Source organism: Falco naumanni, chromosome 2, assembly GCF_017639655.2.
Source record: "Falco naumanni isolate bFalNau1 chromosome 2, bFalNau1.pat, whole genome shotgun sequence".
Taxonomy (NCBI): domain Eukaryota; kingdom Metazoa; phylum Chordata; class Aves; order Falconiformes; family Falconidae; genus Falco; species Falco naumanni.
The window spans coordinates 115727133-115742003 of NC_054055.1; the positions used below are offsets into that span (position 1 = coordinate 115727133).

A 14871-nucleotide genomic window follows, 5' to 3' on the forward strand; every position below is an offset into this window, starting at 1 on the left:
TAAATCTTACTCTCTGTTGGTCCTCCAGCCTTTTTTACCCATTCATAATTCTTTCTCCTGCTCTGTACCACTCTCGCACTTCTCCACCAAACCAAACTACAGAACTCAACAGGGCTGGTAGCAAAAGAAAATAATACTAAGGAAATTAATGACTGCTGTTTTGTAAATACCGACTAGCACATGAGACAATCTGAAGCTGCTGGGTGTCTCCCTGTGGCATCTGACAACGTAGTCCATGCTTGAATTAATAACTTTTCACCTAGCAAACCACACAAACAAAAGAAACACACCCTTTGTGTCATACCGTGAACATTCCCATCACAAAGAGCTTTGCTTAAGGACAGTCCACAAGGAATTCAGTTATTCCCTGCTCAGCCACCTTGCAGACAGTGATTATAAACTGCCGTTTCAGATCTCCTGCCATCTTGCAAAATAGTGGTTTACAAGATTACTGCAGAATGGAAATATCAGCAACCCTTCTCAGCTCTTAAATTTGAGAAAGTAGTATTTAGCACTCTCTTTGAGGTTCCAGAAACAGATAGAAAAAGCCCTCCAATTCCATACGATCAATATATACACTTGCAGTAGGCCAGAGAACTGAATTGGCTAAACGGACTGTACAGCAGGAGCGGCACTGAACCTGTGCGTGCAGGCAGATTTCACCAGCCCGGGCTCACGCTGACTTGCTTCAGCGGAGTTCAGACGCCACATTACCTCAAATAGGACTTCATTTGACTAATGGCGTGATCTTTTCCTTTGGGATATTTTTCTCCCCCCTCCTAAGTTCCTTCAAATTAAATACATATGCATACATCTAATGCGCATCCCCAGTAAGTCAAGCCACAAGCTAACCACAGAGCTAACAGAATCTTTGCTTGCTGTGGAGGCTTGATGCCAAATCAGAGCATGAAGCTACTGGCAGACTGTTTTTCTCAGCAAACTAACATCTGCCAGTAAAAAATAAAAATAATATTAAATGTACCTCCTACAGTTTCTTTAGTAAACATCTGCTTTTCTCTTCTTGGCAAGCTATTTTCTTCTAAAAGATTTAGCCAATTTTCAAGTCTGCTAACTGAAGGCATCTGAGCAGCCATTAAAGAAGCACCATAAAAAGCCACTTGAAGGATTGGAAGACAAGCCAGACAGCCTGGACACACAGCCAGTATGACCAAACTAGGCAGGAGAGAACCACTGAGCTACCCAGCCTACAAAAAAAGAGAACGGCAGTAAAACACGTGTGTGATCCTGCAGATCACATGAGCTGCCTGAAAAAGAAACAGCTACTTGTCAATTAAAAACAACGCGTGTATTTTTCACAAAAAATAAATAAGGTGCTGCTTTGACAATCTTCTAAAAGTAGTTCCACAGCAGCTGAAGTACAACCTAAAAAAAAGAGGGGGATGCTTTCACAAATCAAGGTTTAGAGGACAAAACCCAGCTTAGTGAGTCCCACACCCACGCTAGCTCCACACAGCCCTACGGGCTGAAACAGCAGAAGCCCTCCCAACCAACCATACCTGCTAGAGGTTTAAGTTACACAAGAAACAGTGTTGATTACTGAACTAGTGTACTGTAACTAAGCTTTCCATCTGTGTTCCACACAACTGAACCCCACACGGGAAGAAGAACAACGCTCGAACCTACTTAGCTCTATTAGAAAGATTTTTATCAAGCACGACGAAGCTAACCACAGTGTCCTGCCGATCCAAGGGTTTTCTTTGATACCCAAAGACACACCCAGCTTCCCTTGGCTTCAGACCATAGTTCCACATGTTTTTGTGGTATTTCGTTAATTGTTTAGCTGCCTTCCACATTATTGAGCAATATTCCATATTGGTCAAATGCTTTTGTTTAGCTCAAATAAATGTTAACTTCGTTACTCATGCCCTCAGCCAGCCTCTTTTGAATTCATCTATTTATTGTTAAAGCTTTAAGAGAATGAAAAAGTATTTCTAATTGTTACGACATTATGCCCCCGTGTTGATGGCAAAAAGGTTATCAATTTTAAGATGACCGCTATACCAGTGGAGAACAGAGACACATCTTTTTTCAGAAAAACTTCCACATTGCGATACAAATGGTAATTCATTGCAGTAAAGGGCCATTGCCCTGTGAATAACTGGAATGTTACGCTAAACAATAAGAACACTAAGTCTTCCTAAATCACAAGATCTGGTAAATATATTCCTCATGCACTGAATAACAATAGAGGCATTACATTTAGTTTTCAGCATTTGATTCCCATCTTTTCAACAAAAGGCCTTTTAAACTTCTGGCTGTACACAGAGCCAGATGCTGTAGGTGTACCACTTGTGGAGGCCCTACAGATGGGACAACACTTTAGAAAGAGTGACAGTAATTTTTGGAAGCTGTGCTGTACAAATGGGATCGGAAACCCAGCTACTAACTTCTGAAACAGAAGCCATACAGACACAGTAGATAGTTGAAGCTTTAGGTGAACACTACTTTGAAAAATATGGATTGACTCCATTTAATCTCAATTAACTGGACAGGTAAACATCTAAAAGGTGGGGAGAGTTGTTATTAAATGTCACATAAAGTTGGTGTCAAAGAAAGATAATCCATCATCTTTAGGAAGAAAGGCAAATCTAGCACAGCAAAAGCTCTGGAATTTATCTTGAAGGTGAAAAACATGATTCATGGCAAATTTGAATGAAGTCAGAAACACAGCATACACACATTTTCCATTGCCAGTAATACACCGCTACTGCCAACAGAAATTCATTATGTATGGGAGTATATTATTAACAAAGTCTATACCTTTGTTACATGTTTGATCGAACCAACTGTAAGGTTTCTTCGATGATGCTTCATGCCTGGAAAATCCCAAAGGTAATCCAGCACCGCCTCTCCTTCTTCCAGTACATGTTTCCGACCCTGGAACTTTGGTTTCTCATAAAAAATCCAACTGTAATGATATCATCAACTGAGTTGTTGCAGTTAGGCAAGACTGTCCGTATACACCTCTGCTGTAAAGCTCAGTAATTGAGATCATCTTATCAAGCCAAATATCACACCTTTCTTACGCTGCCCCTCAGGAGTCACATTGATTTTAGATAAATATGGGGCTTTTATTTCTGTGCTTTAAATGTAAAATACACAGTTCTCCTCCAGGCCATAGCCTAACATAACTTAAAATATAACCTGTATAAAAATACTACAAAATACCATGTAAATAAGCAGCCTTATTTTACCAGAGCAAATATATTAATTGTCACATCAAAACATGTCCTGTTCAGGCAGATGCTATGCAAGGCATTAAAAATATACATACTAATGATGGCATCCAGTATTTCTTAGAACATGAAAGAAACGTATGCAAAAACCAAACAAGGCTGCCTCAAAACTGCATAAATGTGACAATGCATTGTCACTATGGCTGACAGCCAGACATGTTCACTGTAAGCACCGCCAATTAAATTCTGATGCAACAACTGATGTGGTCCCAGCCCCAGCTTCCTGAAGCAAGCCTGAAGAAAACACTAGCAAAATCTACCTTAAAGGTAATTCTTCTGCATCCACATTCTTCTAAATGCTACATTACAAACAGCAGCTGAGATTGTTCATTTTATGGTCCTTTTGCAACAGTTACTATATAATGAAACTGAACTGTAAAAAGAAACATTTTCTTTGGCATACACATGCTTCCACTGATGATTATGGCTGTACTGTCTCAACACTTCAAGCAAGAAATCTAAGCTTACTTGTGGTTCTATTAGAAACTTTCCGTTTGAAGCTAGTTCCCAAGGGAAACTTTTTTTTTTTTTTGGTACTGCAGCATTTGAAGCCTCGTTTCATGCTTTTTTTCATTGGTACCAGTCTAATTATAAAGAAAGAAAAAGACACTTGCAGAACAGACATGTGTCATAAATAAAAAGAAATGAAAACACCAGAGAAACACATATACAGTCTTTTGGAAAGACTATTTAATTACGACCTGGATTTCTTACCATCCTCTAATTATCCTAAGTAATGATCCAATGGGAAAGATCCAGGATGTGGCATCTAGCACATCAGAATGAACTTCTTGTTTACTTTTGTTGCCATAAATATCATAAATAATAATCTGAAACAACATACAATGCATATGAATGAGGGCCCACTTCATATTGTATAGACTGTTATTTTTTGCTTGGAATAAAATCTATTTCACTTTGTGCCCATTCAATTGATATGCTACGTATTTTCTTTTATGAAAAATTTTACTGAACTACAAAAGCAGTTGTTCACAGCAATACAGTAGAATTACTGGTGGCAAGACTTTTAATAATACAATTTCATTATTAGCATGTGCAAGCATATGCACCATTAAAATACAGAGAACTAGACTAACTATCCCAAATGCTTTCCATTCAAAAATTTTGGTCTAACAAATTATTCCATGTATCATATTGATTCTATGTGACACAAATTCTTCTTACCTTTCCCGGTCTTGGATTATATTTGAGACTTGCCCTGTCAATGAGGTTCTGAAATTAAAAGGACATGGAAGACTATTATTAACATCTACAACAGTAGCACAAAGCATAGGCAGATTATTCTGCGTCCACTATTCCTATAAATTGTATGCAACCGTTGCTAGCAGAAACAGCCAGGATTTGTTTCGTTGTCATTTAGAGTTGGTGCAAATAGTTTAATAGAATGAAACTATCGGTAGAAAGCAGCAAGTGCCAGAAAGGAAGAACTATTATGGAATTGGTAACCTCTGCAAATGTATTAACCATTCCTACCAAACAATAAACTGCCTTTCTTAACAGTGTCAAAACCAAGAGAGACCTCTAACACAGACTGAAATATTTCCAACATCATGGTAGGACTTTCTTCTTCACTTATGTGTTTGGGCTGTGTGGCATTTTCAGTTTCTAAATACTGGGAAAATTCTTTCCATATCCTCATTAGCCATTGCTTGAAATAAACTAAAAGAAATACTTATCTATGGAAGCAGCTATATTACTTACTTGCTAGCTGAGCTACAATTTGTAGAAGACTCTGTATGAAATAATCAAATAAGCAGGTATTTGTATTTTTTGGACAATACAGCTCTACTAATCTCCAAAGTGGAAGAAATTAAAGAACGTTTTTCACACAAAAGGCAATTCCATCATCTTCAGGTTGGAATGTCCTTAACACGGACAAGTCTGTGTTTTGCTATTACACAGATTTGCTATAATGCATATTTTACTATCGTATTTTCTCTTCACATCTCTTTTACAATTAAATCACTTTCGTCTGTGTGGTGAACCAAGAATACCGTATTTTCAAAAGCATTTTATCAGAAGACTTCTTATTTTTTAAATTATGATCTTAAACAGCCTAATTACTTTTCTTTATGGTAGAAGAATTAACCTTAAAAAGGGAGGAAGGAGAACAGGGAGACAGCAATTTCAAATCTGGGCTAATTACTTTATTAATATTAATGTGACATGACATCTTACCGCTGACAGTTCTCCCAGTTTTGGCATAGTGTTGTCTTGAGACCAATGAATCTTTGGCTGCAACATATCCTGGAGAATGCTTCCAAACCTGGTCCCCTTCTCAGAGGGGCAATTGCTGGCAGATTTCAAATACTGGTAGTACACACTTGTAGGAGGATGCTTCGGAGCAGCATCAGCTTTCTGTGAAACTGCCTTCCAAGGTGTTTCACTGGGAGAAGCCGCATCTGGAAACAGTTCTGGTTGCTCCTTAGAGTCAAGTTGTCCTTTAGAAAGAAAGGGTGACTGTTCAGGAAACAAAGATCTATTTTGGTCATTTGATGGAAACGTGGTTTCTAAACTCCCTCTCCACTGACTGGAAAGACAATTGTCTTCTTTCTCAACATCAAGCATATTTTCTTCATATGACGATGACTCTTCCTCCTCTTCCTCTACTCCCTCCTCCTCTTTACTGAACCGAGTAGTAAACTGTAAGCGCTCAGAAACTGACTGGAGAAGGGAGAGCACAGAAGCATGGTCAGTGTTATCTTTAGATATTCCACTAGGATGGCCTTCTGGTGACACATCTGTGGAAAGTAAGTCTTCTTGGGAGCTGTCATCTTCGTATATTGGAGACAAAGAGAAAGGATATACTCTATAGCGCTTGGCCTCCACACTCAGAAACGATTCTGTGCTACGGCTGTCGGTTGCTTCGTTCAACTTGTTATCCTTCCCATAAAGACAGGCTGGCTCACATTTATTCTTCACTGTTTCACACATTAGATGATCTATATTATCTGAAGGCAAATCAGAAGAAGAAAGTGAATCAGTTTGCATATCATCAGTCGAGACAGATTTGTTCTCAGTTTGAAGGGCACCTTCATAAATGATAGTAAAAGAACTGTTTTCCCACTGTTCAATTAGTGGAGAAGAGGCCAAAAGATCTGTTGGTTCCTTCACGTCGTCACTGCAGTCCAGACCATCTTCTTCAAGCTGACCGTTTCTCTTGCTGTCTTGATCCTTCATTTGTATCAGCTTCAGATTCTCATTACTTTGAGCACGGTCTGTGTTGAAGCAGTTCTCTCTTTCACTGTCCTCTCCAGTAACAGACAATTCAGGTACAACGAATTGTGCATTTAATCCCGTATTAACCTCTGCTACCTCACTTGCCCCTTTTGCTAGTTCCTCTTTACTGTCCACTGCCTTTGGATCTTCTAAGGTTGCTTTTATTTGTGCTGCAGCCTCTCTTCCGCAGTCTTCATATGGACCGTCCTCTGCACTGCTTTCCAGGGACCCCCGAGGACTGCTTTTGTCTTTGGATTCACTCTGCATGCCAATACATTCTTCATCAGGCGTAAAAGATAACAAATTAACATTCACAGCTGGCAGCAATGTGCAGTCTGGCACATTTGCATTATTGCACGAGTCTTTTAACTGCAACGACAGAAGCATCGCTTCAGTCACGGTAGCATCTCTATGTATTAAATGTAAAGATCTATCAGATTTCCCATTAGTCGCCGATACCTCAGCTTTGCCACACACCTCTACTGCAGCCAGATGTTCACACACTTTTCTATTCTGTCTCTCTTTTGCTGGTGTCATCAGTTCCAATTCTGGCCTTGATGAACTGCCAGTGGGCAGAAATCCATTTGTTTGGCAAGTGAATGCTTTATTTGGTATCTTTTCACCTCTTTGGAGGCAATCTATGCCATTTTCCACACTACTTGGAAGCAAAGGAGGACCTGAGCAATCTGCCTTTTCACAGTTTACAGTTACATCCTGAGTTTCCTTCTTCCCTGTTGGTTCCTGTGACTTGGCAGGTAACTTCACATCCAGGTTTAAAATCTTTGGTGTTTCAGCCTTTGGTTTAGGATCAACCTTTTCAGGCGGCCTTTTATTCTCACTGCCTTGCCACTGATCGGATATCAGGTTTTGTTTGGCTGAGTTAACAACTTCATCAATTGTTTCTTTTGCTTTCAGTGCTAGTGCATTATGCAGATCAGTTTTATCAGGGATGTAAGATATTATCTTTTCATCTTGATTATTTGTATCCACCGTTTCGTTTCCTGTAAATGAAGATGAGCCTTTTCCACTGCTCTCATTAAAATGTCTTAATGACTGCACAGCTGACTGGATTTCTTCCGCTTCCAGCTGTACAGTTTCAGCTTTCTGATCATTTAGAGTATCTGTATTTACTAAACTATCCTTGCTCCCAGAAAGCTGGCAGACACCATTGGCTTGCTTTGCTATTATTTCTTCTATAGCCAAGTGTAAAACTGAGCCCACTATTTCCTCAGCTTTTTTAAACAAAACAGCATCTTGGAATTCAGCACGTTCTTGTCCCTTCACATCGTTACTTTCCCATACTTCCTCAGAACAGAGCTCATTTGACTCCGTAAGTGCAGCGGGTGTTTGATCATCCACTACAGAGGGGAATTCTGAGATGGCAGAAGCATTGTCACCCAGCATCACCCGTCCCACAGCATTTTTGCACGTGCTCTCGGAACAAGCTGACTTGTCTGCCATTTCCAAAGACTTCACAGGACAGACGGGTGATGGCATTGCCTCTGCCAAGACACTACTGTCAGCCTGCTGTGTGGAGGAAGCCTCCTCTGCCCCACCACTAGCTCTTCCACTGTAAGAATTACGGTTCCCCTGAGCAATGCCTAACATTTCCAAGGCAGAAACGGAAAGGTTGGAGGCTTCTCTGGATCCCGGAGTAGGTGAAGTGGGCCTGGGGATGCAAACACCCCCCACATCTACTCCAGCAGCAGAGCCATCAAGCAAAACTGGAGTGAGCTCAGGTTCCAGAGAACCACCTGGGCCCAAAGCTCTCAGGTCTCCTGAGCAAAGTGGCACCTTGGTCATTCTGTCCTCAGAGATTATTCTCCTACACTCAGCACCTGGAAAAATAAAGCTGTGCTGTTCAGAAGCAGCAGACCATCTAGCAATCTGGCCACTTTCAGAGTTAGTGGCAGGAGAAGGCATTTTTGCTTGGTGGTCAGTTGAAACATCAAGTACTGTGGGTGGTATCCTAGGCTTATTACTGTTTTCCTTCTTCAAAGAGAAATTAATACACCTATCCTCAGAAACAGGTGGAGATTCAGAAATTATGTCTACATCAACGTCTTTTTCAAAGACAAAACCAGAATGGTTGGTCAAAGGTCTTCCTCCAGATCTCAAGGCAGAATGAGAAACCTCCAGATTTTTTTCCTGTGACTTAGAAATGTAAGAGGAAAGTTCAGAGATGTCATCTTTACACTCAGAAGGAACAAGAGCAACCGCCGTCATACCAGTCTTGTCAATTTTAGAAGCAGCAGGAGTACCGTTGTCTGTCCTGTCAACAGTGACTAAAGGGCAAGATGCAGGCTTTACTGTGTGGTCTTCTGTGAGTATAACTAGCGCTTTGGCATGAACGTCTTCAACAGTTTCAAGGGAAACAGGACCACGGTCGTGGACATGCATAGAGTTTTCTGAGAGGTTCATCTCTACAGGCTCAAAGGATTCGCTCTTCTCATAGTCAAGATCAGGACAAGAAAGCATTTCTCGCACATCTTTTAAACTGACTTCTCTTTCCTCTATAGTTTTATTTTTGAACTTGCAACTAAGATTAACAGAAGGTAAGCAACAGCCTCCAATTTCAAAAGAAGACTCACAAGACAGAGGCGCTGCCAGCTCACTGAAGTTAGGCATCACACTTCCACAACCTTGTATGCAGGATGAAACACCGGCAAGGTTTTCCACTGCAGCCTCTGATAAAACCTTCATTGTTTCCACACCATCAGTTTCTAGACAAGGTAAACCAGTCTGCTGTGTGGCAGTATTCTTGGAACTCTCCGCAGTGATCAATTGGTGATCATTTCGTACATGCACCGGTTTCCCTAACTGACTTAGTTCTTCATTACAAGTCCCCTTGTCCTTGACCATACCTTCATTGTTTTTAGTAGATGACACTGAAGTAGCTGGATTACCTGTGGCTACGCATTCTCCTCTGGACTCCATGCTAAGTGAAGTGGGTATTTGTTCATTAAAAGGTAAAAGAACAGTAGCAACAGAGCTCTGTGGATCTTGCTCTCTTTCTACAGCAGCCACAATTTTCTGTGTATCAGTTTTTCTTGGATCACTATCTTTATCTGCACTACCTATATGCTGATCTCCTTGCAGCTGGAACGCAGTGGTACTGGGACGAAGTATCTGGCCATTCAATAGCTCTGAGTGACTATCTGTTTGATGATTACAACAAAATTCTCCCTTACTCACCAGTAGCTCTTCATTAACTGCCTTACTTTTTGATTTGGGTGAATGTAAACAATCACCCTGCATTTCTTCTGTGGACTCCATATTAGCTGTTTTACTACAATCGTTTTCTTTATCAAAGTCAGCAGTGCCATTTTGGTCTGTCTGAAACAGCGCTTCTGTCTCTCTCAGCAGCCTGTCTTCTTTTCCAACCAAATCGTTTGCAGAGCTCATTTTAAGGGAACTGGTAATCCGGGAAGTGGAATTGGTTAGGATCTCACCGTTTCTACTACTAGATGATAGTAATGAATCTAGCGAATATGTCCTTTTAACTTTTGCTGCGCCTAAAGCAGGCGTATGTTTTAAATTTATCTCAGAACACGATTCAGTAGATGAAGTTGTGGCCTTTGCAGTTATTTCATGTTTACTGCTACCTAAGCAGTGCTGAGCTTTACCAGACTTCTTCCTTCCCATCTTAACTGCAGAAGTATTTACTACGGTATCATCTTCATGATCTTTACCCTCATCTTCCCTGTTTTCTTTTATTAAGTGTCCTGATTTCGCAGAGACAGTTGCTTGGATTTCTCCATTTTCTTTGATCATTGGAGCATTTCTGTTCTCAGCACTTTCTTCTCCTTTTTCAGCCACTTCTGTTTGATTCTTCAGTAGCTGCCTGATCCTTGCAGAACCTCGATATGTTGCATAAGTGACTGCGGGTGCTTCTGGCTTCCGTTGCATCTGCCTGTAACAAGGACCATCATTATGAGTAGAAGACAGACTATCTAAATTGCTAGCTTAATAATAAAGGTTAACACAAACTGCAGATGATGCACAATACTGTTTTCCTTCACAGGTTAGCACAAACTGTAGATTGCATGCAACACTATTTTCCTCCTTTTTCTGCTTGTTCTAAATATGGGTTTGGGTGACAAATGGATACATACACTACCTTTTACAGAAAAAGTCAATGTAAACTAAAAAGCAAAAAGCAGATGTTGCTACAAACAACTTCCATCATTTGCTTCTCAGTAGACAATGGAATTATTCATAACTGCTACTGCAAGTCAACATTTGCAGTGACAGAATATAAACATATTTTTGTGAAGATGTTACACACTACTAAAGCAGGTCTATAATTTAAAACTGAAAGAAAGTTACTGCACTAATGCTCATTAAAATATTGAATTGAAATTTAGATTTTTACCCAAGGTCTCAATATATTGTTAAGGAACACGAAAATGAGAAACAAAACATGGAGAAAAGAAGTATACAACCGGGGATGTGTTCTGAACCACAGGGTGGTAAGGAAAGAGAGTGAATGGAGACCAGGTAAGAATGAAGACTTGCTTGAAGGCTGGAAGAAATACCAAAATAAGAAGCCTAGAAATGTGGCAAGGAACTGGTAGATCTAGTCCATCATTAGTCTTAAAGTTAGTAGCAAAAAAAGTGAACGCAAAAACTAACGAAAGAACCACCATGGAAAAACTGTGACTCTGATCCTTTACTGCTCTTTCTGATAATACTAAGGATAAATTCAGAGACTGTCACGTTCGATTTTCTGAAGCAGCTGTTTTTCTTATTTCTTGAAACTAACAGATGTCACAAATACCTTTCTTCCTAAAGCTTATTTCCTTCCCCCTTATTTTTTTATTGGTTAAAGACTTCTCATAAAAATCAGGCAGTGACAATATGAACGTGACCATCAGCTTTTCCATTCTTTACCTTAGAACAAAGCAGAGGCTCAGGCTGTGCTTGACTCCATTCTGCCTCAGCCTCCACCTAAACTAAGAACAAGCCCTTCCAAACTCTCATCCAGTCTGCCCTATGTCTGCTAACCCGGCGGCTGGAAGTGGCCATGCACCTCTCTTGGAAATGGTCATACTCCTTTCAGATGAGTCTCTCAGGGGTGGGGGTGGAAAAGATGTCAGCTGAGATTTTGATTTCTAACATAAGAGCATTGCCGTAACTAAAAAATACCTTCACAGCTTTTTTAAGAGCTCTCTGCATCTTACCAGTAGTTCAACTTTATAAGAAGTTATTACAGCTCTAGAGCTGAGGACAAATAATTTAAGTGAGAAATCGAACATAAATTTACTAAGGAAAATGGAACAGCAAAATAAATAACTTTGTTTCTTTGAGTATCACCGAGTCACTAATTTCAAAGATTGTCTGTATGAATTCCGAGTGTGTATTCGCTCAACAGGCACAGAAGACGACAAAAATGGAGTAGATTTACCAGTCTAAAATAGAATCTCTTTTCTATCAAGGTGTTAGTGGCCCAGATTCTTACTTCAATATTAATTTTATTTTGAAGAGGGAACTTAATACTATTTAAAATCACAAGGAAACTCCCTCCTTGCGCAGTATTTGTACATTCAAAGAATACAAGTGAACCAAAAGTGAAATTATTCGTATCTATAAACATTAAACCAGATATAAACAGTCATTTATATGCATGTTTTACATTGCCAGGTATATTTAGGCTAATGCCAAAATACACGAATACAGGAATTTAGACATTGTGAGAACCTGAAAAAGAAGTTTGTATTGGGATTAAATTAAAAGTAATCTCTGACAAAGGCTACAGCAGAATCTCAACATAGGGTTTATTAGCCAGGTATATTGTTATAGAGGAAACAGGAAAATTGTGTATAAATAGCATGTCTCCCAAGCATTCGCCAAGTTAGATGCCTACATTTAGTCTTTTATACCACTCGTTTGTTTTCCTCAGATACCAATAGTGATTGCTGCTAAACATCACACACACAATTTGTTACAGTCACCATCTTCCGATTCGCACCTTTTCAAAGAAAAATACACATTTCTGAATTAAAGAAAACAAAACACAGTTGGAAAAAGGGTCGTCATTTTTGTTTCCCTTAAAAAAAATAAAATTACATTATTTTCCACTTCCTCACAGAATACTTTCCTCTACATTAGAAAATATTTTCCAAAGCTCCAGAGATCCTAAAAATCTCAGAGGAAGGATCTGTTGAGTTCTGCAGTACACTATATTCGCTCGGCATTAAACAGTCATAGCCATAATAAAAATAAGTCTTATGAATGCAAGACCTGATCATGCTGTCACTCAGAATTAACCTTACCGAGTAACCTCTCCTATTTCAGTTACGTCAGAATGGGGTCAAAATGTTTCAAATAATCACTATTAAGCTTTTGCAAAACCCATCAATCTCTCCTAGACTTTGGCCAACCTCAGAAATAAAAGTTGGTCTACAACTGTCCTGAATCCAGAAAAAAATTTCAAGAAAACAGAACACAGGTTGGCACCAATTCTCTGAACAAGTTTTATGGATTTTTGAAAAGGAAAACCGTAATGCTACATGTTTAAAGTGAGCACGCTGATGGTATTTTGCAAGGTACCAGACACTCGTTTCTGCTGAAAGGAAGGCATTATTTTGAATGAACGGCTCAATGGCAATTAACTTTTACTGAGTGTCTTTCATTTCACAGTTGGTGTTTTGTCTGCTACACAGTGGGAAGAATTCAGAATTTATCTACAAACATGTGGAAGCACTACTGCTCTGACACAAAGCTGGAAAAAGTCCTTCCATTTGCCTCTCATACCCAATACTGCCTTCAAATTCTTGCCATGAACTCAGCAATTCCTAAACCCAAACCATCCAGAAATATGACTAGGTTATTTTTGCAGAAGATTGCCTACACAGGGATGACAAGGAGAACCCAGCATGATGGGACACTATTTCTACATTGATCTGAGCCACAGATCCAGACAAATAGTTACAACGTGTATTACACACAGCCAGGCAAGACAAACATAAGGTTTTTTTCACCTATTTGGTGCCCTTTATAATTTCTCCCAATTATTTTTGCTCTCTGTTTGTCTTCTGAGGGAATTTTATGGTCCAATTGATTGATTTGGAGTCTGAGCAAGGCTCAGAGCAACCTGCCCTACGGAGCTCTGTGCACAAACCCAATCCTGACTAGCACTGGCTACAGCACCACTTTGCGGAGCCCCATCCTGTAGCTGGCCTCTGCTAGTGCCTCCTAACACACAGCTCTGCTTTCCTGCAGACCTGCCTCTACCGATAGCTTTTGCAGTGGATGCTATTTTAAAAGGGAACCAACCTCTCCTCCACAGACACGGCAACTTCAGGATCTCTGACCTCTAATAAAAGAAATTGCTGCTCAGTGTATTACAAAATTTTTTTCAACAGACCTTTTTGTCCTGATGCATTTACCTTTACAGCACATAGAAGTGTGTTCAATCTGAATGCTCACACGCAACAAGACACTTAAAAAATGAAACGCCGTGTTCCTATGCAGCAGCAGCAATTCATCCGTAAGTCTTATGAAACATGTTTAGAAGTAGGCTGCGTCACAGAAAATCTTTTTAAAGTGTCACTAGAGACTTGTCTCATAGACATTTAAAGTAACAATTCTTTTCTGATCACAAAAAGAATACGCCAGTTCAGAACCTACCTTAAAAAATCTATGCAAAAAGAAAATTTTTTTCAGCTCTTATGAGGATACAGATGAAAGCCTGATTACACACAGAACCCAGTGTGTATTCTGTCACATTTATCAAATACTGGGAGATTCCTTCTCTCTCTTCTTCACAGGAAGCTATTCAATTCCCTATAAAGCCTTAATTCAGTTTCACAAAAGACTGTTTGACAGCAACAAGAGAGGATGTCAACATGAGTTACATTAAATTTGTCAAAAGTAGGTCCTTGTTGAGATATCTTCTAATCTGAAAGAAAAATAAAAGTTCAAGAGGGACTAACTCAAGGAGGAGGGAGTTCTCCTTCTGACATCTCATATGGTGGACTACTTGTGTAACTTGCCCCAAAAGTGGCATTAGTTATAGTCATGGTTTAGCCCTGACCAGCAACCCAGCCCCACGCAGCCACTCGCTCGCTGCCCCTCGCCCAGAGGGATGGGGAGGAGGATCGGGCAGGAATGTAAAACTCAAGGGCTGAGATAAGAACAATATAACAGGCAAAGTAAAGCTGCACACGCAAGCAAAGCAAAGCAAACCCAGGGATCCGTTCCCCACCCCCCACGGGCAGGCAGGGCTCGGCCATCCCCAGGACAGCGGGGCTCTAGCACACAGAACAGTGACTCGGGAAGACAAATGCCATAGCACCAAATGTCTCCAACTTCTTTCTTCTTCCCCATTTTATATACTCAGCATGACGTCCCGTGGTATGGAATATCCCTT

At 40.1% G+C, this 14871-nt stretch overlaps 1 protein-coding gene across 2 annotated transcripts in view; it reads right to left on the reverse strand.

Moving 5' to 3' along the window:
- CRYBG3 (crystallin beta-gamma domain containing 3) overlaps positions 1-14871 on the reverse strand; it is a 94690-nt gene that overhangs the window by 41976 nt on the left and 37843 nt on the right. For both annotated transcript variants that reach the window (XM_040583011.1, XM_040583012.1), the window contains 4 exons: positions 5457-10410; positions 4443-4490; positions 3972-4087; positions 2782-2929 (listed from right to left, as the gene is read on the reverse strand). In XM_040583011.1, the coding sequence (XP_040438945.1) occupies positions 2782-2929; positions 3972-4087; positions 4443-4490; positions 5457-10410 (5266 nt within the window). The remainder of the gene's footprint in view (positions 1-2781; positions 2930-3971; positions 4088-4442; positions 4491-5456; positions 10411-14871) is intronic.